This window comes from Scyliorhinus torazame, chromosome 5, assembly GCF_047496885.1.
Source record: "Scyliorhinus torazame isolate Kashiwa2021f chromosome 5, sScyTor2.1, whole genome shotgun sequence".
In the NCBI taxonomy this organism is placed as follows: Eukaryota; Metazoa; Chordata; class Chondrichthyes; order Carcharhiniformes; family Scyliorhinidae; genus Scyliorhinus; species Scyliorhinus torazame.
Window position 1 is genome coordinate 3,946,314 of NC_092711.1, and position 23,103 is coordinate 3,969,416.

The 23,103-nt window shown below is 56.0% G+C and overlaps 1 protein-coding gene and 1 long non-coding RNA gene across 9 annotated transcripts in view; one reads left to right on the top strand and one right to left on the bottom strand.

Annotated features, from left to right (window-relative positions):
* LOC140418141 (chromodomain-helicase-DNA-binding protein 8-like) overlaps positions 1-22,391 on the top strand; it is a 257,962-nt gene extending 235,571 nt beyond the window's left edge. For all 8 annotated transcript variants that reach the window (XM_072501551.1, XM_072501558.1, XM_072501554.1 and 5 more), the window contains exons 32-34: positions 12,187-12,864; positions 18,626-18,788; positions 22,228-22,391. In XM_072501551.1, the coding sequence (XP_072357652.1) occupies positions 12,187-12,864; positions 18,626-18,788; positions 22,228-22,240 (854 nt within the window). In that variant the 3' untranslated portion in view covers positions 22,241-22,391. The remainder of the gene's footprint in view (positions 1-12,186; positions 12,865-18,625; positions 18,789-22,227) is intronic.
* Positions 1-23,103, bottom strand: part of LOC140418149 (uncharacterized) — a 1,069,702-nt gene that overhangs the window by 258,424 nt on the left and 788,175 nt on the right. The gene's annotated exons all lie outside the window — the stretch shown is intronic.

A 23,103-nucleotide genomic window follows, 5' to 3' on the forward strand; every position in this document is an offset into this window, starting at 1 on the left:
CTCCCTCCCTCTGCATCTTGTTGCTCTCTCTCCCTCTGCGTCTTGTTGCTCTCTCCCTCAGTCTCTGTCTTGTTGCTCTCTCCCTCCCTCCCTCTGCGCCTTGTCGCTCACTCTGCGTCTTGTCGCTCTCTCCCTCCCTCTAACTGCGTCTTGTAGCTCTCGCCCTCCCTCTCTCGCGTCTTGTCGCTCTCGCCTTCCTTTCTCTGCGTCTTGTCGCACTCTCCCTCTCTGTGCGTTTTGTCGCTCTCTCCCTCCCTCTGCGTCTTGTTGCTCTCTCCCTCCCTCTCTCTGCGTCTTGTCACTCTCTCCCTCCGCGTCTTGTTGCTCTCTCTCCCTCCCTCTGCGTCTTGTTGCTCTCTCCCTCCCTCCCTCTGCGTCTTGTTGCTCTGTCTCCCTCCCTCCCTTTCTCTGCGTCTTGTTGCTCTCTCTCTCCCTCTCTCTGCATCTTTTCGCTCTCGCCCTCCCTCTCTGCATCTTGTCACTCTCTCCCTCCGCGTCTTGTTGCTCTCTCTCCCTCCCTCTGCGTCTTGTTGCTCTCTCCCTCCCTCCCTCTGCGTCTTGTTGCTCTCTCTCCCTCTCTGCGTCTTGTTGCTCTCTCTCCCTCCCTCCCTTTCTCTGCGTCTTGTTGCTCTCTCTCTCCCTCTCTCTGCGTCTTGTCGCTCTCGCCCTCCCTCTCTGCGTCTTGTTGCTCTCTCCCTCCCTTTCTCTGCGTCTTGTTGCTCTCTCCCTCCCTCTCTCTGCGTCTTGTCGCTCTCGCCTTCCCTTTCTCTGCGTCTTGTCGCTCTCTCCCTCCCTCTGCCTCTTGTTGCTCTCTCCCTCCCTCTCTCTGCGCCTTGTTGCTCTCTCCCTCCCTTTCTCTGCGTCTTGTTGCTCTCTTCCCTCGCTCTGCGTTTTGTCGCTCTCTCCCTCCCTCTCTCTGCGTCTTGTCGCTCTCTCCCTCCCTCTCTCTGCGTCTTGTTGCTCTCTTCCCTCGCTCTGCGTTTTGTCGCTCTCTCCATCCCTCTGCGTCTTGTTGCTCTCTCCCTCAGTCTCCGTCTTGTTGCTCTCTCCCTCCCTCCCTCTGCGCCTTGTCGCTCACTCTGCGTCTTGTCGCTCTCTCCCTCCCTCTAACTGCGTCTTGTAGCTCTCGCCCTCCCTCTCTCGCGTCTTGTCGCTCTCGCCTTCCTTTCTCTGCGTCTTGTCGCACTCTCCCCCTCTCTGCGTTTTGTCGCTCTCTCCCTCCCTCTGCGTCTTGTTGCTTTCTCCCTCCCTCTCTCTGCGTCTTGTCACACTCTCCCTCCGCGTCTTGTTGCTCTCTCTCCCTACCTCTGCGTCTTGTTGCTCTCTCCCTTCCTCCCTCTGCGTCTTGTTGCTCTCTCTCCCTCTCTGCGTCTTGTTGCTCTCTCTCCCTCCCTCCCTTTCTCTGCGTCTTGTTGCTCTCTCTCTCCCTCTCTCTGCGTCTTGTCGCTCTCGCCCTCCCTCTCTGCGTCTTGTTGCTCTCTCCCTCCCTTTCTCTGCGTCTTGTTGCTCTCTCCCTCCCTCTCTCTGCGTCTTGTTGCTCTCTCCCTCCCTCTCTCTGCGTCTTGTCACTCTCTCCCTCCGCGTCTTGTTGCTCTCCCTCCCTCCCTCTGCGTCTTGTTGCTCTCTCCCTCTCTGCGTCCTGTTGCTCTCTCTCCCTCCCTCCCTTCCTCTGCGTCTTGTTGCTCTCTCTCTCCCTCTCTCTGCGTCTTGTCGCTCTCGCCCTCCCTCTCTGCGTCTTGTTGCTCTCTCCCTCCCTTTCTCTGCGTCTTGTTGCTCTCTCCCTCCCTCTCTCTGCGTCTTGTTGCTCTCTCTCTCCCTCTCTCTGCGTCTTGTCGCTCTCGCCCTCCCTCTCTGCGTCTTGTTGCTCTCTCCCTCCCTTTCTCTGCGTCTTGTCGCTCCCTCCCTCCCTCTGCCTCTTGTTGCTCTCTCCCTCCCTTTCTCTGCGTCTTGTTGCTCTCTTCCCTCGCTCTGCGTTTTGTCGCTCTCTCCCTCCCTCTCTCTGCGTCTTGTCGCTCTCTCCCTCCCTCCGCGTCTTGTTGCTCTCTCTCCCTACCTCTGCGTCTTGTTGCTCTCTCCCTCCCTCCCTCTGCGTCTTGTTGCTCTCTCTCCGTCTCTGCGTCTTGTTGCTCTCTCTCCCTCCCTCCCTTTCTCTGCGTCTTGTTGCTCTCTCCCTCCCTCTCTCTGCGTCTTGTTGCTCACTCCCTCCCTCTCTCTGCGTCTTGTCACTCTCTCCCTCCGCGTCTTGTTGCTCTCTCTCCCTCCCTCTGCGTCTTGTTGCTCTCTCCCTCCCTCCCTCTGCGTCTTGTTGCTCTCTCCCTCTCTGCGTCTTGTTGCTCTCTCTCCCTCCCTCCCTTTCTCTGCGTCTTGTTGCTCTCTCTCTCCCTCTCTCTGCGTCTTGTCGCTCTCGCCCTCCCTCTCTGCGTCTTGTTGCTCTCTCCCTCCCTTTCTCTGCGTCTTGTTGCTCTCTCCCTCCCTCTCTCTGCGTCTTGTCGCTCGCGCCTTCCCTTTCTCTGCGTCTTGTCGCTCCCTCCCTCCCTCTGCCTCTTGTTGCTCTCTCCCTCCCTCTCTCTGCGCCTTGTTGCTCTCTCCCTCCCTTTCTCTGTGTCTTGTTGCTCTCTTCCCTCGCTCTGCGTTTTGTCGCTCTCTCCCTCCCTCTGCGTCTTGTTGCTCTCTCCCTCCCTCCCTCTGCGTCTTGTTGCTCTCTCCCTCCCTCTCTCTGCGTCTTGTCGCTCTCTCCCTCCCTCTCTCTGCGTCTTGTTGCTCTCTCCCTCCCTCTCTCTGCGTCTTGTCGCTCTCTCTCCCTCCCTCTGCGTCTTGTTGCTCTCTCTCCCTCCCTCTGCGTATTGTTGCTCTCTCTCCATCTGCGTCTTGTTGCTCTCTCCCTCAGTCTCCGTCTTGTTGCTCTCTCCCTCCCTCTGCGCCTTGTCGCTCACTCTGCGTCTTGTCGCTCTCTCCCTCCCTCCCTCTCTCTGCGTCTTGTCGCACTCTCCCTCTCTCTGCGTCTTGTTGCTCTCTCCCTCCCTCTCTCTGCGTCTTGTTGCTCTCGCCTTCCCTTTCTCTGCGTCTTGTCGCTCTCTCCCTCCCTCTGCCTCTTGTTGCTCTCTCCCTCCCTCTCTCTGCGCCTTGTTGCTCTCTCCCTCCCTTTCTCTGCGTCTTGTTCCTCTCTCCCTCCCTCTCTCTGCGTCTTGTCGCTCTCGCCTTCCCTTTCTCTGCGTTTTGTGGCTCTCTCCCTCCCTCTGCCTCTTGTTGCTCTCTCCCTCCCTCTCTCTGCGTCTTGTTGCTCTCTCCCTCCCTCTCTGCGTCTTGTCGCTCTCTTACTCCCTCTCTTTGCGTCTTGTCGCTCTTTCCCTCCCTCTCTGCTTCTTGTCGCTCTCTCCCTCCCTCGCTGCGTCTTGTCGCTATCCCCCTCCCACTCTCTGCTTCTTGTCGCTCTCTCCCTCCCTCTCTCTGCGTCTTGTCGCTCTCTCCCTCTCTCTGCGTCTTGTCGCTCTCTCCCTCCTTCTCTCTGCGTCTTGTTGCTCTCTCCCTCCCTTTCTCTGCGTCTTGTTGCTCTCTCCCTCCCTCTCTCTGCGTCTTGTCGCTCTCGCCTTCCCTTTCTCTGCGTCTTGTCGCTCCCTCCCTCCCTCTGCCTCTTGTTGCTCTCTCCCTCCCTCTCTCTGCGCCTTGTTGCTCTCTCCCTCCCTTTCTCTGCGTCTTGTTGCTCTCTTCCCTCGCTCTGCGTTTTGTCGCTCTCTCCCTCCCTCTGCGTCTTGTTGCTCTTTCCCTCCCTCCCTCTGCGTCTTGTCGCTCTCTCCCTCCCTCTCTCTGCGCCTTGTCGCTCTCTCCCTCCCTCTCTCTGCGTCTTGTTGCTCCCTCCCTCTCTCTGCGTCTTGTCGCTCTCTCCCTCCCTCTCTCTGCGTCTTGTCGCTCTCTCCCTCCCTCTCTCTGCGTCTTGTCGCTCTCTATCCCTCTCTGCGTCTTGTCGCTCTTTCCCTCCCTCTCTGCTTATAAGAACATAAGAACTAGGAGCAGGAGTAGGCCATCTGGCCCCTCGAGCCTGCTCCACCATTCAATGAGATCATGGCTGATCTTTTGTGGACTCAGCTCCACTTTCCGGCCCGAACACCATAACCCTTAATCCCTTTATTCTCCAAAAAACTATTTATCGTTATCTTAAAAACATTTAATGAAGGAACCTCTACTGCTTCACTGGGCAAGGAATTCCATAGATTCACAACCCTTAGGGTGAAGAAGTTCCTCCTAAACTCAGTCCTAAATCTACTTCCCCTTATTTTGAGGCTATGCCCCCTAGTTCTGCTTTCACCCGCCAGTGGAAACAACCTGCCCGCATCTATCCTATCTATTCCCTTCATAATTTTATATGTTTCTATAAGATCCCCCCCGCATCCTTCTAAATTCCAACGAGTACAGTCCCAGTCTACTCAGCCTCTCCTCGTAATCCAACCGCTCTCTTGTCGCTCTCTCCCTCCCTCGCTGCTTCTTGTCGCTCTCTCCCTCCCACCCTCTCTCTGCGTCTTGTTGCTCTCTCCCTCCCACTCTCTGCTTCTTGTCGCTCTCTCCCTCCCTCCCTCTCTCTGCGTCTTGTCGCACTCTCCCTCCCTCTGCGTCTTGTCGCTCTCTCCCTCCCTCTGCGTCTTGTTGCTCTCTCTCCATCACTCTGCGTCTTGTCGCTCTCTCTCCCTCCCTCTGCGTCTTGTTGCTCTCTCTCCCTCCCTCTGCGTATTGTTGCTCTCTCTCCATCTGCGTCTTGTTGCTCTCTCCCTCAGTCTCCGTCTTGTTGCTCTCTCCCTCCCTCTGCGCCTTGTCGCTCACTCTGCGTCTTGTCGCTCTCTCCCTCCCTCCCTCTCTCTGCGTCTTGTCGCACTCTCCCTCTCTCTGCGTCTTGTCGCTCTCTCCCTCCCTCTGCGTCTTGTTGCTCTCTCTCCATCCCTCTGCGTCTTGTCGCTCTCGCCCTCCCTCTCTGCATCTTGCTGCTCTCTCCCTCCCTCTCTCTGCGTCTTGTTGCTCTCGCCTTCCCTTTCTCTGCGTCTTGTCGCTCTCTCCCTCCCTCTGCCTCTTGTTGCTCTCTCCCTCCCTCTCTCTGCGCCTTGTTGCTCTCGCCTTCCCTTTCTCTGCGTCTTGTCGCTCTCTCCCTCCCTCTGCCTCTTGTTGCTCTCTCCCTCCCTCTCTCTGCGCCTTGTTGCTCTCTCCCTCCCTTTCTCTGCGTCTTGTTCCTCTCTCCCTCCCTCTCTCTGCGTCTTGTCGCTCTCGCCTTCCCTTTCTCTGCGTTTTGTCGCTCTCTCCCTCCCTCTGCCTCTTGTTGCTCTCTCCCTCCCTCTCTCTGCGTCTTGTTGCTCTCTCCCTCCCTCTCTGCGTCTTGTCGCTCTCTTACTCCCTCTCTTTGCGTCTTGTCGCTCTTTCCCTCCCTCTCTGCTTCTTGTCGCTCTCTCCCTCCCTCGCTGCGTCTTGTCGCTATCTCCCTCCCACTCTCTGCTTCTTGTCGCTCTCTCCCTCCCTCTCTCTGCGTCTTGTCGCTCTCTCCCTCTCTCTGCGTCTTGTCGCTCTCTCCCTCCCTCTCTCTGCGTCTTGTAGCTCTCTCCCTCCCTCCACTCTCTCCCTCTCTCTGCGTCTTGTCGTTCCCTCCCTCTCTCTGCGTCTTGTTGCTCTCTCTCCCTCCGCGTCTTGTTGCTCTCTCTCCCTCTCTCAGCGTCTTGTTGCTCTCTTCGCTCGCTCTGCGTTTTGTCGCTCTCTCCCTCTCTCTGCGTCTTGTCGCTCTCTCCCTCCCTCCCTCTGCGTCTTGTTGCTCTCTCCCTCCCTCCATTCCTCCCTCTCTGCGTCTTGTTGCTCTCTTCGCTCGCTCTGCGTTTTGTCGCTCTCTCCCTCCCTCTGCCTCTTGTTGCTCTCTCCCTCCCTCTCTCTGCGTCTTGTTGCTCTCTCCCTCTCTGCGTCTTGTTGCTCTTTCCCTCCCTCTCTGCGTCTTGTCGCTCTCTTACTCCCTCTCTTTGCGTCTTGTCGCTCTTTCCCTCCCTCTCTGCTTCTTGTCGCTCTCTGCCTCCCTCCCTCTCTCTGCGTCTTGTCGCTCTCTCCCTCTCTCTGCGTCTTGTCGCTCTCTCCCTCCGTCTCTCTGCGTCTTGTAGCTCTCTCCCTCCCTCCACTCTCTCCCTCTCTCTGCGTCTTGTCGTTCCCTCCCTCCCTCTGCGTCTTGTTGCTCTCTCTCCCTCCGCGTCTTGTTGCTCTCTCTCCCTCTCTCAGCGTCTTGTTGCTCTCTTCGCTCGCTCTGCGTTTTGTCGCTCTCTCCCTCCCTCTGCGTCTTGTTGCTCTCTCCCTCCCTCCATTCCTCCCTCTCTGCGTCTTGTTGCTCTCTTCGCTCGCTCTGCGTTTTGTCGCTCTCTCCCTCCCTCTGCCTCTTGTTGCTCTCTCCCTCCCTCTCTCTGCGTCTTGTTGCTCTCTCCCTCTCTGCGTCTTGTTGCTCTTTCCCTCCCTCTCTGCGTCTTGTCGCTCTCTTACTCCCTCGATTTGTGTCTTGTCGCTCTTTCCCTCCCTCTCTGCTTCTTGTCGCTCTCTGCCTCCCTCCCTCTCTCTGCGTCTTGTCGCTCTCTCCCTCTCTCTGCGTCTTGTCGCTCTCTCCCTCCCTCTCTCTGCGTCTTGTAGCTCTCTCCCTCCCTCCACTCTCTCCCTCTCTCTGCGTCTTGTCGTTCCCTCCCTCCCTCTGCGTCTTGTTGCTCTCTCTCCCTCCGCGTCTTGTTGCTCTCTCTCTCTCCCTCTGCGTCTTGTCGCTCTCTCCCTCCCTCCCTCTGCGTCTTGTTGCTCTCTCTCCCTCTCTGCGTCTTGTTGCTTTCTCCCTCCCTCTGCGTCTTGCTCTCTCCCTCCCTCCCCCTGCGTCTTGTTGCTCTCTCTCCCTCTCTGCGTCTTGTTGCTCTCTCCCTCCCTCTGCGTCTTGCTCTCTCTCTCTCCCTCTGCGTCTTGTCGCTCTCTCCCTCCCTCCCTCTGCGTCTTGTTGCTCTCTCTCCCTCTCTGCGTCTTGTTGCTCTCTCCCTCCCTCTGCGTCTTGCTCTCTCCCTCCCTCTGCGTCTTGTTGCTCTCTCCCTCCCTCTCTGCATCTTGTTGCTCTCTCTCCCTCCCTCTGCGGCTTGTCGCTCTCTGTCCCTCTGCGTCTTGTCGCTCTCTCTCCCTCTCTGCGTCTTGTTGCTCTCTCTCCCTCTCTGCGTCTTGTCGCTCTCTCCCTCCCTCTACGTCTTGTTGCTCTCTCCCTCCCTCCATTCCTCCCTCTCTGCGTCTTGTTGCTCCCGCCCTCTCTCTGCGTCTTGTTGCTCCCTCCCTCTCTCTGCGTCTTGTTGCTCTCGCCCTCCCTTTCTCTGCGTCTTGTTGCTCTCTTCGCTCGCTCTGCGTTTTGTCGCTCTCTCCCTCTCTCTGCGCCTTGTCGCTCTCTCCCTCCCTCCCTCTGCGTCTTGTTGCTCTCTCTCCCTCTCTGCGTCTTGTTGCTCTCTCTCCCTCCCTCTCTGCATCTTGTTGCTCTCTCTCCCTCTGCGTCTTGTTGCTCTCTCTCCCTCCCTCTGCGGCTTGTCGCTCTCTGTCCCTCTGCGTCTTGTCGCTCTCTCTCCCTCTCTGCGTCTTGTTGCTCTCTCTCCCTCTCTGCGTCTTGTCGCTCTCTCCCTCCCTCTCTCTGCGTCTTGTCGCTCTCTCCCTCCCTCTACGTCTTGTTGCTCTCTCCCTCTCTCTGCGTCTTGTTGCTCTCGCCCTCCCTTTCTCTGCGTCTTGTTGCTCTCGCCCTCCCTTTCTCTGCGTCTTGTTGCTCTCTTCGCTCGCTCTGCGTTTTGTCGCTCTTTCTCTCCCTCTGCGTCTTGTTGCTCTCTCCCTCCCTCTTTCTGCGTCTTGTCGCTCTCGCCTTCCCTTTCTCTGCGTCTTGTTGCTCTCTTCGCTCGCTCTGCGTTTTGTCGCTCTCTCTCTCCCTCTGCGTCTTGTTGCTCTTTCCCTCCCTCTCTGCGTCTTGTCGCTAGCTCCCTCCCACTCTCTGCTTCTTGTCACTCTCTCCCTCCCTCCCTCTCTCTGCGTCTTGTCGCTCTCTCCCTCTCTCTGCGTCTTGTTGCTCTCTCCCTCCCTCTTTCTGCGTCTTGTCGCTCTCTCCCTCACTCTCTCTATGTCTTGTCGCTCTCTCCCTCCCTCTCTGCTTCTTGTCGCTCTCTGCCTCCCTCCCTCTCTCTGCGTCTTGTCGCTCTCTCCCTCTCTCTGCGTCTTGTCGCTCTCTCCCTCCGTCTCTCTGCGTCTTGTAGCTCTCTCCCTCCCTCCACTCTCTCCCTCTCTCTGCGTCTTGTCGTTCCCTCCCTCCCTCTGCGTCTTGTTGCTCTCTCTCCCTCCGCGTCTTGTTGCTCTCTCTCCCTCTCTCAGCGTCTTGTTGCTCTCTTCGCTCGCTCTGCGTTTTGTCGCTCTCTCCCTCCCTCTGCGTCTTGTTGCTCTCTCCCTCCCTCCATTCCTCCCTCTCTGCGTCTTGTTGCTCTCTTCGCTCGCTCTGCGTTTTGTCGCTCTCTCCCTCCCTCTGCCTCTTGTTGCTCTCTCCCTCCCTCTCTCTGCGTCTTGTTGCTCTTTCCCTCCCTCTCTGCGTCTTGTCGCTCTCTTACTCCCTCTCTTTGTGTCTTGTCGCTCTTTCCCTCCCTCTCTGCTTCTTGTCGCTCTCTGCCTCCCTCCCTCTCTCTGCGTCTTGTCGCTCTCTCCCTCTCTCTGCGTCTTGTCGCTCTCTCCCTCCCTCTCTCTGCGTCTTGTAGCTCTCTCCCTCCCTCCACTCTCTCCCTCTCTCTGCGTCTTGTCGTTCCCTCCCTCCCTCTGCGTCTTGTTGCTCTCTCTCCCTCCGCGTCTTGTTGCTCTCTCTCTCTCCCTCTGCGTCTTGTCGCTCTCTCCCTCCCTCCCTCTGCGTCTTGTTGCTCTCTCTCCCTCTCTGCGTCTTGTTGCTTTCTCCCTCCCTCTGCGTCTTGCTCTCTCCCTCCCTCCCCCTGCGTCTTGTTGCTCTCTCTCCCTCTCTGCGTCTTGTTGCTCTCTCCCTCCCTCTGCGTCTTGCTCTCTCTCTCTCCCTCTGCGTCTTGTCGCTCTCTCCCTCCCTCCCTCTGCGTCTTGTTGCTCTCTCTTCCTCTCTGCGTCTTGTTGCTCTCTCCCTCCCTCTGCGTCTTGCTCTCTCCCTCCCTCTGCGTCTTGTTGCTCTCTCCCTCCCTCTCTGCATCTTGTTGCTCTCCCTCCCTCTGCGGCTTGTCGCTCTCTGTCCCTCTGCGTCTTGTCGCTCTCTCTCCCTCTCTGCGTCTTGTTGCTCTCTCTCCCTCTCTGCGTCTTGTCGCTCTCTCCCTCCCTCTACGTCTTGTTGCTCTCTCCCTCCCTCCATTCCTCCCTCTCTGCGTCTTGTTGCTCCCGCCCTCTCTCTGCGTCTTGTTGCTCTCGCCCTCCCTTTCTCTGCGTCTTGTTGCTCTCTTCGCTCGCTCTGCGTTTTGTCGCTCTCTCCCTCTCTCTGCGTCTTGTCGCTCTCTCCCTCCCTCCCTCTGCGTCTTGTTGCTCTCTCTCCCTCTCTGCGTCTTGTTGCTCTCTCTCCCTCCCTCTCTGCATCTTGTTGCTCTCTCTCCCTCTGCGTCTTGTTGCTCTCTCTCCCTCCCTCTGCGGCTTGTCGCTCTCTGTCCCTCTGCGTCTTGTCGCTCTCTCTCCCTCTCTGCGTCTTGTTGCTCTCTCTCCCTCTCTGCGTCTTGTCGCTCTCTCCCTCCCTCTCTCTGCGTCTTGTCGCTCTCTCCCTCCCTCTACGTCTTGTTGCTCTCTCCCTCTCTCTGCGTCTTGTTGCTCTCGCCCTCCCTTTCTCTGCGTCTTGTTGCTCTCGCCCTCCCTTTCTCTGCGTCTTGTTGCTCTCTTCGCTCGCTCTGCGTTTTGTCGCTCTTTCTCTCCCTCTGCGTCTTGTTGCTCTCTCCCTCCCTCTTTCTGCGTCTTGTCGCTCTCGCCTTCCCTTTCTCTGCGTCTTGTTGCTCTCTTCGCTCGCTCTGCGTTTTGTCGCTCTCTCTCTCCCTCTGCGTCTTGTTGCTCTTTCCCTCCCTCTCTGCGTCTTGTCGCTAGCTCCCTCCCACTCTCTGCTTCTTGTCACTCTCTCCCTCCCTCCCTCTCTCTGCGTCTTGTCGCTCTCTCCCTCTCTCTGCGTTTTGTCGCTCTCTCCCTCCCTCTTTCTGCGTCTTGTCGCTCTCTCCCTCACTCTCTCTATGTCTTGTCGCTCTCTCCCTCCCTCTACGTCTTTATTTCTCTCCCTCCCTCCACTCGCTCCCTCTCTCTGCGTTTTGTCGCTCTTTCCCTCCCTCTCTGCATCTTGTCGCTAGCTCCCTCCCACTCTCTGCTTCTTGTCACTCTCTCCCTCCCTCCCTCCCTCTCTCTGCGTCTTGTCGCTCTCTCCCTCTCTCTGCGTCTTGTCGCTCTCTCCCTCCCTCTTTCTGCGTCTTGTCGCTCTCTCCCTCCCTCTCTCTATGTCTTGTCGCTCTCTCCCTCCCTCTACGTCTTTATTTCTCTCCCTCCCTCCACTCGCTCCCTCTCTCTGCGTCTTGTTGCTCTCTCACTCCCTCTCTCTGCGTCTTGTCGCTCCCTCCCTCCCTCTGCACATTGTTGCTCTCTCCCTCCCTCTCTCTGCGTCTTGTCGTTCTCACCCTCCCATCCCCTCTCTCCGTCTCGTCAGTCTCGCTCTCTCTGCATCTTGTCGCTAAAGCCTTCCCTCTCTCTGCGTCTCGTTGCTCTCTCTCTCCCTCCCTCTCTCTGCTTCTTGTTGCTCTCTCCCTCCATCCCTCTTACTGAGTCTTGCCGCTATCTCCCTCCCTCTCTCTGCGTTTTGCCGCTCTCTCCCTCGCTCCCTCTGCATCTTTTTACTCCCTCCCTCCCACTCTCGCCCTCCCTCTCTCTCTCGCTCTCCCTCTCTCTCTCGCCCTCCCTCTCTCTCTCGCCCTCCCTCTCTCTCTCGCCCTCCCCCTCCCTCTTCCCCTCCCTCTCTCTCTCGCTCTCTCTCGCCCTCCCTCGCTCTCTCGCCCTCCCTCGCTCCCTCGGCCTCCCTCGCTCTCTCGGCCTCCCTCGCTCTCTCGGCCTCCCTCGCTCTCTCGGCCTCCCTCGCTCTCTCGGCCTCCCTCGCTCTCTCGCCCTCCCTCGCTCACCCTCCCTCGCTCTCTCGCCCTCCCTCGCTCTCTCGCCCTCCCTCCCTTTCACCATCACTCCCTCTCTCGCCCTCCCTCGCTCTCTCGCCCTCCCTCTCTCTCTCGCTCTCCCTCTCTCTCTCGCCCTCCCTCTCTCTCTCGCCCTCCCTCTCTCTCTCACCCTCCCCCTCCCTCTTCCCCTCCCTCTCTCTCTCGCTCTCTCTCGCCCTCCCTCGCTCTCTCGCCCTCCCTCGCTCTCTCGCCCTCCCTCGCTCTCTCGCCCTCCCTCGCTCTCTCGCCCTCCCTCGCTCTCTCGCCCTCCCTCGCTCTCTCGCCCTCCCTCGCTCTCTCGGCCTCCCTCGCTCTCTCGCCCTCCCTCGCTCTCTCGCCCTCCCTCGCTCTCTCGCCCTCCCTCGCTCACCCTCCCTCGCTCTCTCGCCCTCCCTCGCTCTCTCGCCCTCCCTCCCTTTCACCATCACTCCCTCTCTCGCCCTCCCTCGCTCTCTCGCCCTCCCTCTCTCTCTCGCCCTCGCTCTCTCTCTCGCCCTCCCCCTCCCTCTTCCCCTCCCTCTCTCACCCTCCCTCTCTCGCCCTCCCTCGCTCTCTCGCCCTCCCTCGCTCTCTCGCCCTCCCTCGCTCTCTCGCCCTCCCTCGCTCTCTCGCCCTCCCTCGCTCTCTCGCCCTCCCTCGCTCTCTCGCCCTCCCTCGCTCTCTCGCCCTCCCTCGCTCTCTCGCCCTCCCTCGCTCTCTCGCCCTCCCTCGCTCTCTCGCCCTCCCTCGCTCTCTCGCCCTCCCTCGCTCTCTCGCCCTCCCTCGCTCTCTCGCCCTCCCTCGCTCTCTCGCCCTCCCTCGCTCTCTCGCCCTCCCTCGCTCTCTCGCCCTCCCTCGCTCTCTCGCCCTCCCTCGCTCTCTCGCCCTCCCTCGCTCTCTCGCCCTCCCTCGCTCTCTCGCCCTCCCTCGCTCTCTCGCCCTCCCTCGCTCTCTCGCCCTCCCTCGCTCTCTCGCCCTCTCTCGCCCTCCCTCGCTCTCCCTCCGCCTGCGTCTTGTCAGTATTGCCGTCCCATCTCCGCCTTGCTCTCCGCAGAGTACCCGGACATGAGTATGCTGGTGAAGCAGGTGACGGAGGAGCGGGCCACGCGGACATTGTACCGGATTGAGCTGCTTCGGAAGGTCAGAGAGCAGATCCTGAGCCACCCACAGCTGGAGGAACACCTGCAGCTGTGTCAACCTTCGCCGGAGTTGCCAGAATGGTGGGAGAGTGGACGCCACGACCTGGAGCTGCTGACCGCCGCTGCCCGGCACGGCGTGAGCCGTCCCGACTGCCACCTGATGAACGATCCCGATCTTTCCTTCCGCACCTGCCGCCTGAATTACCTCCAGAGCCAGCACCCCGGCTCCCGGAGCTCTACCCCTCTTCTACCCCAGTACCCGACCGCAAGGACTGCCTCGCCCCTGCCCCTCGCTCTCCCCTTGCCATCCAAGCCCTCGGAGAGGGGCCGAGCTTGTGTGGACCACCGGGGTTTGGAGGAGGACTTTGGCAGCCCAGCCGGCTTGGGTTCCCGTGTGGAGCTGTGCCCGGTGGATTACCGACACGGTCCCTTCGAGCCCCGCTCACTGGTGGACAAGCGGCTCCCCCAGGCAGCGGCGGAGGACTGGGGCAAGGAATCCGACTCTGAATCGGACAAGTCCTCCTCCCCGGACGCTTCCCCCAGCCTGTCGGAGGTCAGCGATGACGAGAAGGATCCGGATGACAAGCCAGGCTGTGAGTATGCTTGGCCTGGGTGGACACCACCTGCTAGACAGGGTGTGGGGGGGGGAAGGGGGCTCCTCTCTCTCAACCCGGGGCGGGGGGGGGCTCCCCTCTCAGCGGGGGGCACAGATACAGCTTGATAATCATCGCGATGCCAGAAACGTGGCTTAACGGAGGACAGAAACGGCAGCTCAGCATCCCTGGCGTTTCCGGGATAGAAGGGGGATTTAAAATGTGGGGATAGAGCATTGTTGGTTAAAGAAGCGATTACAGCTGTGAGGAGGGGGGGTGATGAACATCTGAAACAGGAGTTGGCCGAGGCCCCGCGGACCCACTCCCGCCATTCAATAACCAGCAGCAGGTGACCAGAGGCGTCCCACAGGGATCTGTGCTGCGGCCTCAATTACTCCCGCTGTTCGTTCACAACCTGGATGATGGCAGAGGAAGTCACGTATCCAAAATTGGGTGGCCTTGCAGACAGTGTAGACGGCAGCTTAAAACGACAAAGGGATATTAACAGGCGAGGTACAAAAGGTGAAGTCACACGGGATCAGGGGTGAGCTGGCAAGGTGGATACAGAACTGGCTAGGCCATAGAAGGCAGAGAGTAGCAATGGAAGGATGCTTTTCTAATTGGAGGGCTGTGACCAGTGGTGTTCCGCAGGGATCAGTGCTGGGACCTTTGCTGTTTGTAGGATATATAAATGATTTGGAGGAAAATGTAACTGGTCTGATTAGTAAGTTTGCAGACGACACAAAGGTTGGTGGAATTGTGGATAGCAATGAGGACTGTCGGAGGATACAGCAGGATTTAGATTGTTTGGAGACTTGGGCGGAGAGATGGCAGATGGAGTTTGATCCGGACAAATGTGAGGTAATGCATTTTGGAAGGTCTAATGCAGGTAGGGAATATACAGCGAATGGTGGAACCCTCCAGAGTATTGAAAGTCAGCGAGATCTAGGTGTACAGGTCCACAGGTCACTGAAAGGGGCAACACAGGTGGAGAAGGTAGTCAAGAAGGCATACAGCATGCTTATCTTCATTGGCCGGGGCATTGAGTATAAGAATTGGCAAGTCATGTTGCAGCTGTATAGAACCTTAGTTAGGCCACACTTGGAGTATAGTGTTCAATTCTGGGCGCCACACCACCAGAAGGATGTGGAGGCTTTAGAGAGGGTGCAGAAGAGATTTACCAGGATGTTGCCTGATATGGAAGGCATTAGCTATGAGGAGCGGTTGAATAAACTCGGTTTGTTCTCACTGGAACGACGGAGGTTGAGAGGCGACCTGATAGAGGTCTACAAAATTGAGGGGCATAGACAGAGTGGATAGTCAGAGGCTTTTCCCCGGGGTAGAGGGGTCAATTACTAGGGGGCATAGGTTTAAGGTGCGAGGGGCAAGGTTTAGAGTAGATGTACGAGGCAAGTTTTTTTACACCGAGGGTAGTGGGTGCCTGGAACTCGCTACCGGAGGAGGTGGTGGAAGCAGGGACGATAGTGACATTTAAGGGGCATCTTGACAAATACATGAATAGGATGGGAATAGAGGGATACGGACCCAGGAAGTGTAGAAGATTGTAGTTTAGTCGGGCAGCATGGTCGGCACGGGCTTGGAGGGCCGAAGGGCCTGTTTCTGTGCTGTACATTTCTCTGTTCTTTGAGGTGAATGGACAAAACGTGGCAGGTGGATTTCGATGTGAGCAGTTGGAGGTTGTCCATTTTGGACCAAAAATGGATCAAGCAGAGCACTTTCTAAATGAAGCTAAATTCACTGGGTGGGGGATCAGGAGATCTTTAAAATGCCAGGGACAAGTGCAGGGAATAATCAGAAAGGCGAATGGAATACTAGCCTTTATATCGAGAGGAGACATCTATGTCCCTCTGTAACTTTTACAAGTTACAGAGGGACATAGATAAGCTGCAGCGCTGGGCTGAGAGGTGGCAAATGGAGTTTAATGCAGAAAGGTGTGAGGTGATTCATTTTGGAAAGAATAACAGGAAGACTGAGTACTGGGCTAATGGTAAGTTTCTTGGCAGTGTGGATGAGCAGAGAGATCTCGGTGTCCATGTACATAGATCCCTGAAAGTTGCCACCCAGGTTGAGAGGGTTGTTAAGAAGGCGTTACGGTGTGTTAGCTTTTATTGGTAGAGGGATTGAGTTTCGGAGCCATGAGGTCATGTTGCAGCTGTACAAAACTCTGGTGCGGCCGCATTTGGAGTATTGCGTGCAATTCTGGTCGCCGCATTATAGGAAGGATGTGGAAGCATTGGAAAGGGTGCAGAGGAGATTTACCAGAATGTTGCCTGGTATGGAGGGAAGATCTTATGAGGAAAGGCTGAGGGACTTGAGGCTGTTTTCGTTAGAGAGAAGAAGGTTAAGAGGTGACTTAATTGAGGCATACAAGATGATCAGAGGATTGGATACGGGGGACAGTGAGAGCCTTTTTCCTCGGATGGTGATGTCTAGCACGAGGGGACATAGCTTTAAATTGAGGGGAGATAGATATAGGACAGATGTCAGAGGTAGGTTCTTCACTCAGAGAGTAGTAAGGGCGTGGAATGCCCTGCCTGCAACAGTAGTGGACTCGCCAACACTAAGGACATTCAAATGGTCATTGAATAGACATATGGACGATAAGGGAATAGTGTAGATGGGCTTTAGAGTGGTTTCACAGGTTGGCGCAACATCGAGGGCCGAAGGGCCTGTACTGCGCTGTAATGTTCTATGTTCTAGGATTGGAGTATAAAGACACGAGGATTGAGGTGCAGCTATACAGAACCCTGGCTAGACCCCACTCAGAGTCACTGTGAGCAGCTCTGGCTCACCTAACACCTGAAGAAGGATATTTTGAGGGTGGCACAGTGGTTAGCCCTGCTGCCTCACGGCACCGAGGTCCCAGGTTCGATCACGGCTCTGGGTCACTGTCCACGTGGAGTTTGCATGTTCTCCCCGTGTTCGCGTGGGTCTCGCCCCCACAACCCAAAGATGTGCAGGTTAGGTGGATTGACCGCGCTAAATTGCCCCTTAATTGGAAAAAAATGAATTGGGTACTCTAAATTTTTCTTTTAAAAGAAAGGATATTTTGGACTTGGAGGGAGTGCAGTGTAGGTTTACAGAGGCTGAGTTACGAGAGGAGATTACACAAATTAGCCCTGTTTTCGCTCGAATTTAGAAAGTTAAGGGGTGATCTGATTGAAGATATTAACAAGGAAAGACAGGGTAGATGAAGATAAACTATTCCCACTGGGTTGGAGATTCTAAAACTCGGGGGGGCAGAGTCTAAGAATTAGGGCCAGACCGTTCAGGAGAGATGTTCGGAAGAACTTCTTCACTCAAAGGGTGGGTAGAGGTTTGGAGCTCTCTCCCACACACAGCAGGTGAAGCAAAAACAGTTAATTTTAAATCGGAGATAGATGTTTGTGTTAAAGGACATAGAACATGGAACATTTACAGCGCAGTACAGGCCCTTCGGCCCTCGATGTTGCGCCGACCTGTGAAACCACTCTAAATCGGTAAAAGAAGCAGAGGGGGAAATGAGGAGAATGTTTTTTACACAGCGAGTTGTTAAGAGTTCTGGGCTAATGGTAAGATTGTTGGTAGTGTGGATGAGCAGAGAGATCTCGGTGTCCATGTACATAGACCCCTGAAAGTTGCCACCCAGGTTGAGAGGGTTGTTAAGAAGGCGTACGGTGGTGTGTTAGCTTTTATTGGTAGAGGGATTGAGATTCGGAGCCATGAGGTCATGTTGCAGCTGTACAAAACTCTGGTGCGGCCGCATTTGGAGTATTGCGTGCAATTCTGGTCGCTGCATTCCAGGAAGGATGTGGAAGCATTGGAAAGGGTGCAGAGGAGATTTACCAGAATGAATGAACTGAAATGAAAATCGCGTATTGTCACAAGTAGGCTTCAAATGAAGTTACTGTGAAAAGCCCCTAGTCGCCACATTCCGGCGCCTGTTCGGGGAGGCTGTTACGGGAATTGAACCGTGCTGCTGGCCTGCCTTGGTCCGCTTTCAAAGCCAGCGATTTTAGAGGGAAGATCTTATGAGGAAAGGCTGAGGGATTTGAGGCTGTTTTCGTTAGAGAGAAGAAGGTTAAGAGGTGACTTAATTGAGGCGTACCAGATGATCAGACGATTGGATAGGGTGGACAGTGAGAGCCTTTTTCCTCGGATGGTAATGTCTAGCACGAGGGGACATAGCTTTAAATTGAGGGGAGATAGATATAGGACAGATGGCAGAGGTAGGTTCTTTCATCATAGGGCATGGAATGCCCTGCATGCAACAGTAGTGGACTCGCCAACACTAAGGGCATTCAAATGGTCATTGGATAGACATATGGATGATAATGGAATAGTGTAGATGGGCTTTAGAGAGGTTTCACAGGTCGGCGCAACATCGAGGGCCAAAGGACCTGTACTGCGCTGGAATGTTCTGTCAAGCAAAGATAGGAAGGGATTATGGGTAAAAGGCAGGGATTATGGGTAAAAGGCAGGTATATGGAGTTGGATCACAGATCAACCATGATCTCATTGAATGATGGGGCAGGCTCGAGGGCTGAATGGCCTGCTGCTATATCCCCAATAAGAGAATGGCTGATGTTTGTGTTTGAGGTTCGCATTCCTCATCGACCCCCCCCCCCCCCCCCCCCCATCCCTCACTCTCCTAAACTCCCAACGGAAACAGGCCCAGTGGGTCCAACCTTTCCTCATTCCCGGATCGATCCAGTTAATCTCCTCTGAGCCGCCCCCCCCCAACACATTCACACCCTTCCTTAAAGCAGGAGACCAGAACTGTGCTCGGTATTCGAGATGTCTCGCCAATGTCCCTCTTTACCGACTTTTCATAGAATTTACCGTGCAGAAGGAGGCCGTTCGGCCCATCGAGTCTGCACCAGCCCTTGGAAAGAGCACCCGACCCAAGCTCACACCCCCACCCCATAACCCAGTAACCCCACCTAACCGTTTTTGAACGCTGAAGGGCAATTTAGCACGGTCAATCCACCGAACCTGCACGTCTTTGGACTGTGGGAGGAAACCGGAGCCCCCGGAGGAAACCACGCAAACACGGGGAGAACGTGCAGACTCCGCACAGACAGTGACCCAAGCCGGGAATGGAACCCGGGTCCCTGGAGCTGTGAGGCAACTGTGCTAACCACTGTGCTACCGCGCTGCCCACCGAATCATAACATCTTTCCTGTTGTGTTCAATCCCTCTCCTGCGAGACGCTAACATTCCGTTCGCCTTCCTGATTATTTGCTCCACTAACGCGTGTACGAGGGCACCCCGATCCTTCTGCACCGGGGAATTCAGCAATCGTTCTCAACCCTGAGGAACTCTCTGCCTCTTTATTCTTCCTGCCCTGGTGAACGGTCTCACGTTCTCTCCCCCCCCCCCCCCCCCCCCCCCCCCCCCCCCCCCCCCCCCCGCCTGGGACTCCAAAGCGGCCAGATTTGTGCGACCAAGTGACGCGTCAAACGAGGGTTGAGGGAAGGCGAGGCCGCCAGATGGGGTCCGTGGAGCCCCGAGTCGTGGAAGGGATTAATGAGCGAACTTGTAAGCCACTTTGTGAGTCCAAAAACTAGGCCGTAACGCCAACCACCCAAACACCAGTTGGCTCAGGAGCAGAGGGAAGGGCATACGATTTTTGAACTGCACCCGAGAGAACGTCCTTAGCCCGCGGGTCACAATCCCAGTAAGGAAGGGCGCAGGGTAGACATGTCCCCACAGAGACCCCCCCCAGCCCCTTGATTAAACCTACCTTCCTGTGTTACAGCTGAAGCTGCATCGCACTCGAAGACCTACGACGAGGAGAGCATGATCTCGGTCAACACTTCTCGGGACGAGACCCAGGATGGATTCCTGAACGACGATACGGAGCCCGGCCTCGGGATTTCCTTCAGGACAAGCCCCGGTTTGCGACTTCTGACTGGCCCAAGGTGAGAGCAAGCTTGCCCCACTCTCCAGCTTCACCCAAGCACACCGATGCGCTCACAGACACACCTTGTTGCTCTCCTGGGTTGTTTCTGAATATGCCGGTCAATATGGTCGCCCTTCCTTAATTCTAATTACGTTTGCTTTAGAGTCGCCAGGTATCTCTCGATACCGCCACAAGGTTCAAACCCGAATACGGATCAAAGAGTCGGTACACCATTTAGTTAGTTCAAAGTCAGTACTATTTATTTACACACACCAATATCTACTCATGCACGAAATACTCCAGACTAAACTATCACTACTGCTAAGCCTATACTTAGCTTCGGAGGCCCACTCAGCCAGAGGAACATAAGAACTAGGAACAGGAGTAGGCCATCTGGCCCCTCGAGCCTGCTCCGCCATTTAATGAGATCATGGCTGATCTTTGTGGACTCAGCTCCACTCTCCGGCCCGTACACCATATCCCCGAATCCCTTTATTCTTTAGAAAGGCATCTATCTTTTTCTTAAAAACGTTTAAAGAAGGAGCCTCAACTGCTTCACTGGGCAAGGAATTCCAGAGATTCACAACCCTTTGGGTGAAGAAGTTCCTCCTATACTCCATCCTAAATCTAGCTCCCCTTTTTTTGAGGCTATGCTCCCTAGTTCTGCTTTCAATAGCCGTTGTTCGGTCCTGAGGCTGCTGGGGTGGAAGTGGTAGAGGGGAACAGCTAAGGTCGTCCGTCTGGTAGCGAGCGTCGACCTTGGACTTCCTTGCTTCTGGTGTAGCTGGTTGTCGGGTCTCTCCGCCGTGAGAGCCAAGTCCAAGAGGGCGATTCTATCTTGGGGCCGCCTTCTTCTTATACCCGAAGGGGGCTTCGCGCGCTTTTGGGCGGACCTTGAACTTGGCCCCAATCAATTGGGACGTTTCTTGATCATCCGCATTGATCCTGACCGATAAAGGGGTGGGTGCCCTGATAGCCGGGCGTGTCCTCGGTGGCCGTCGGCCTGGCTTTGTTTCCTGCTTTCGGTTTGGGGAACTGGCGCCGCGAGGCCTGGGCCCAGATCGGTTACTTAAGTATCTTCCTTTGTTCTCGGAGATGGTCCATCCACGTGCTAATGTGCCTACAGTTTCAGTCTGGTCTGGGAGCTGTTTCTCCAATATGCAGACAGGCTCTGTGCCTGCCTGCTTTCTTAACATTGTCCATTTTTCCCTGCGATCTTTGGAAATGTCCATTTTGTATTCTGGAAGTGGCCATCCCAGGTGGCTACAACCTACAGGGTCCAGCTTCATGAAGGGGCAACAGAAGGAGCACTGCCGGATAAGGTGTGAGCGTCCCCCGGGCGTTCTGACGCCGCATGACAGACCCGTCAGCAAAGCTGAGGTCCGTGGAGTAAAGGCGGGAGCGGAGGTGTAAATCTGAACAGTGGGTAGTGGGTGTTTTCTGGGCGGGAGGCTGGTTTGTAGAGGTGTTTCCCCAGGGAATCCGTGCCTAGCCCTGACAAACATTAATGGCCTCGGCCTGGGCGTACGGCGCACAATTACACAATGTTCAGCTGATACAAAGCTTGGCAGCGTTCGGCGCTCTGAGGAGGACAGCGCGGAACTTTAAACGCTCAAAGCCAAGTTGGTGGGGTCTGGCTCCATCCCCTGGCCTTGGCTGGGATAGGGAGGTTGGAAATCAGCCAGCGATTCCAACTTTCTCCCGTCATAGAACCATAGAAACGTTCCAGCGCAGAAGCGGGGGCCATTCTACCCACCATGTCCATGCTAGCCCGAGGACACTCTGGGGCTCACAGCTGCATCGTAACTGTGTGTGTCTCCTGGTTCCTCTATATAAAAGCAAATTACGGCGGACGTTGGAATCTGAAACGAAAGAGAAACTGCTGGAAACTCTCAGCAGGCCTGGCAGCATCTGCAGGGGGAGAAAAGAGCTAACGCTTCGGGTCCGATGACTCTTTGTCGGTAGCATTGTGGATAGCACAATCGCTTCACAGCTCCAGGGTCCCAGGTTCGATTCCGGCTTGGGTCACTGTCTGTACGGAGTCTGCACATCCTCCCCGTGTGTGCGTGGGTTTCCTCCGGGTGCTCCGGTTTCCCTCCCACAGTCCAAGGATGTGCCGGTCAGGTGGATTGGCCATGATAAATTGCCCTTAGTGTCCAAAATTGCCCTTAGTGTTGGGTGGGGTTACTGGGTTGTGGCGATAGGGTGGAGGTGTTGACCTTGGGTAGGGTGCTCTTTCCAAGAGCCGGTGCAGACTCGATGGGCCGAATGGCCTCCTTCTGCACTGTAAATTCTACTAAAAAATTGTCAAAACTAACAGACAGAGAAAGTGGGAGATATTTATACTGTGGAGTGAGAATGAAAGATGAGTCATAATCCCAGAAACCCGGGGAAACGGGGTGCTAATGGCCACAGAAACCAAGGGAACAGAGTGCTAATGGCCACAGAAACCAAGGGAACAGAGTGCTAATGGCCACAGAAACCAACGGAACAGAGTGCTAATGGCAGTCCCCAGAGAGGACAAAAGATGTGAAAGGCCAAACAGCAGAGAAACTAACATCAGAGGGTGAACTGTAGATGTGGGGGGAGGGGAAGGGGGAAGCAAAGAGGAGAAAGGTGAAGGAAAGGTGGATAAGATTGAGGGGGGGGGGGGTTAATATATATAAGGAAAGACAAGAAATAAAGAAATGGTAAGAGACAGTTGAAATGAAATTGGATGACAACAAATGGGTCGAGGTGTGATCATCTGAAGTTGTTGAATTCGATGTTCAGGCCGGAAGGCTGTAGCTGCCTAACCGGAAGATGAGATGTTGTTCCTCCAGTTTGCGTTGAGCTTCACTGGAACATTGCAGCAGGCCAAGAACAGACATGTGGGCATGGGAGCAGGGTCGTGTGCTAAACTGGCAAGCAACGGGAGGGTCAGGGTCCTGAATGCGCACAGACCGAAGATGCTCAGCAAAGCGATCACCCAGTCTGCGTTTGGTCTCTCCGATTATAGACAGTTTCTCTGCTGTTTGGCCTTTCACATCTTTTGTCCTCTCTGGGGACAGCCATTAGCACTCTGTTCCGTTGGTTTCTGTGGCCATTAGCAACTCTGTTCCCTTGGTTTCTGTGGCCATTAGCACCCCGGTTTCCCTGGGTTTCTGTGGCTACGACTCCTCTTTCATTCTCACCCCACAGTACAAATATTTCCCACTTTCTCTGTCTGTGAGCTTTGACAAAGAGCCATCGGACTCGAAACGTTCGCTCTTCTCTCCTCCCTACAGATGCTGCCGGGCCTGCTGAGATTTTCCAGCGTTTTCTCTTGTTCCGCTATCTCGCTGTCTCCCTGTGCTCTGATTCCGACTGACTCTGATCACCCTCTCTCGACCCGCGCCCGCCCTTTCGTCCTCTCGCCCACCCCCACCCCCACTCGCCCGAGTCATCTATCTCTCTGAAGTTCCTCTGTTTCCCCACAGGATCGCCTGCTGATCAATCGAATTGACATGGTGTGTCAGACGGTGCTGCTTGGCAGCTGGCCGACTCCAGGACGCCCGCTGTGTGAGTCCAACGTTGTTTTGAGGGATGCCCCGTGTACCCCCTTGCTGCTGGCTAGTCCGGGGGACTCGCCAGTCCCGACCCCTGGGAGTCTGACCATTGACGAAGACGCGGCCTCAGCCCAGTTCACCAAGGTGAAGAAACATATTCACGAGAAGGAGTTCACGGTCAAAATTAACAATGTACGTAAAAGCGGCGCGTGACCAACTCTCTGCCTCCTGCCCCGGGGACCCCTCCTACCACTCCCCCTGCTCCGGGAAACCACTGCCGACCCGATCCCTTCCCCGGTACCTGTGCCACCTCCCCTCCAGTTCCTCTCCCTCCTCCCACCCTCAGGAATATTCCATCCACTCCACCCGATTTTCTCCCCCTCTGCCTGGGGGGGGGAATCACCATTTCCGCCTGATCGCCTTCAACCGCACCGGGACTGTGCAACCGCCTGCACTAATTTACTCCGAGTCCCGTTGGGCGGCGAGGCAGGGGGTGTGGGGTGAGAGGGGGAGGACTCCCTTCTCTCGCCTTAACCACACTGGGGACCTGTCATAGAAACATAGACGATAGGAGCAGGAGGAGGCCTTTTGGCCCTTCGAGCCTGCTCCGCCATTCATCACCATCATGGCTGATCATCCAACTCAATAGCCTGATCCTGCTTTCTCCCCAGAGCCTTTGATCCCATTCCCCCCAAGTGCTACATCCAGCCGCCTCTTGAATATATTCAAAGTTTTAGCATCAACTACTTCCTGTGGTAATGAATTCCACAGGCTCACCACTCTTTGTGTGAAGAAATGTCTCCTCAT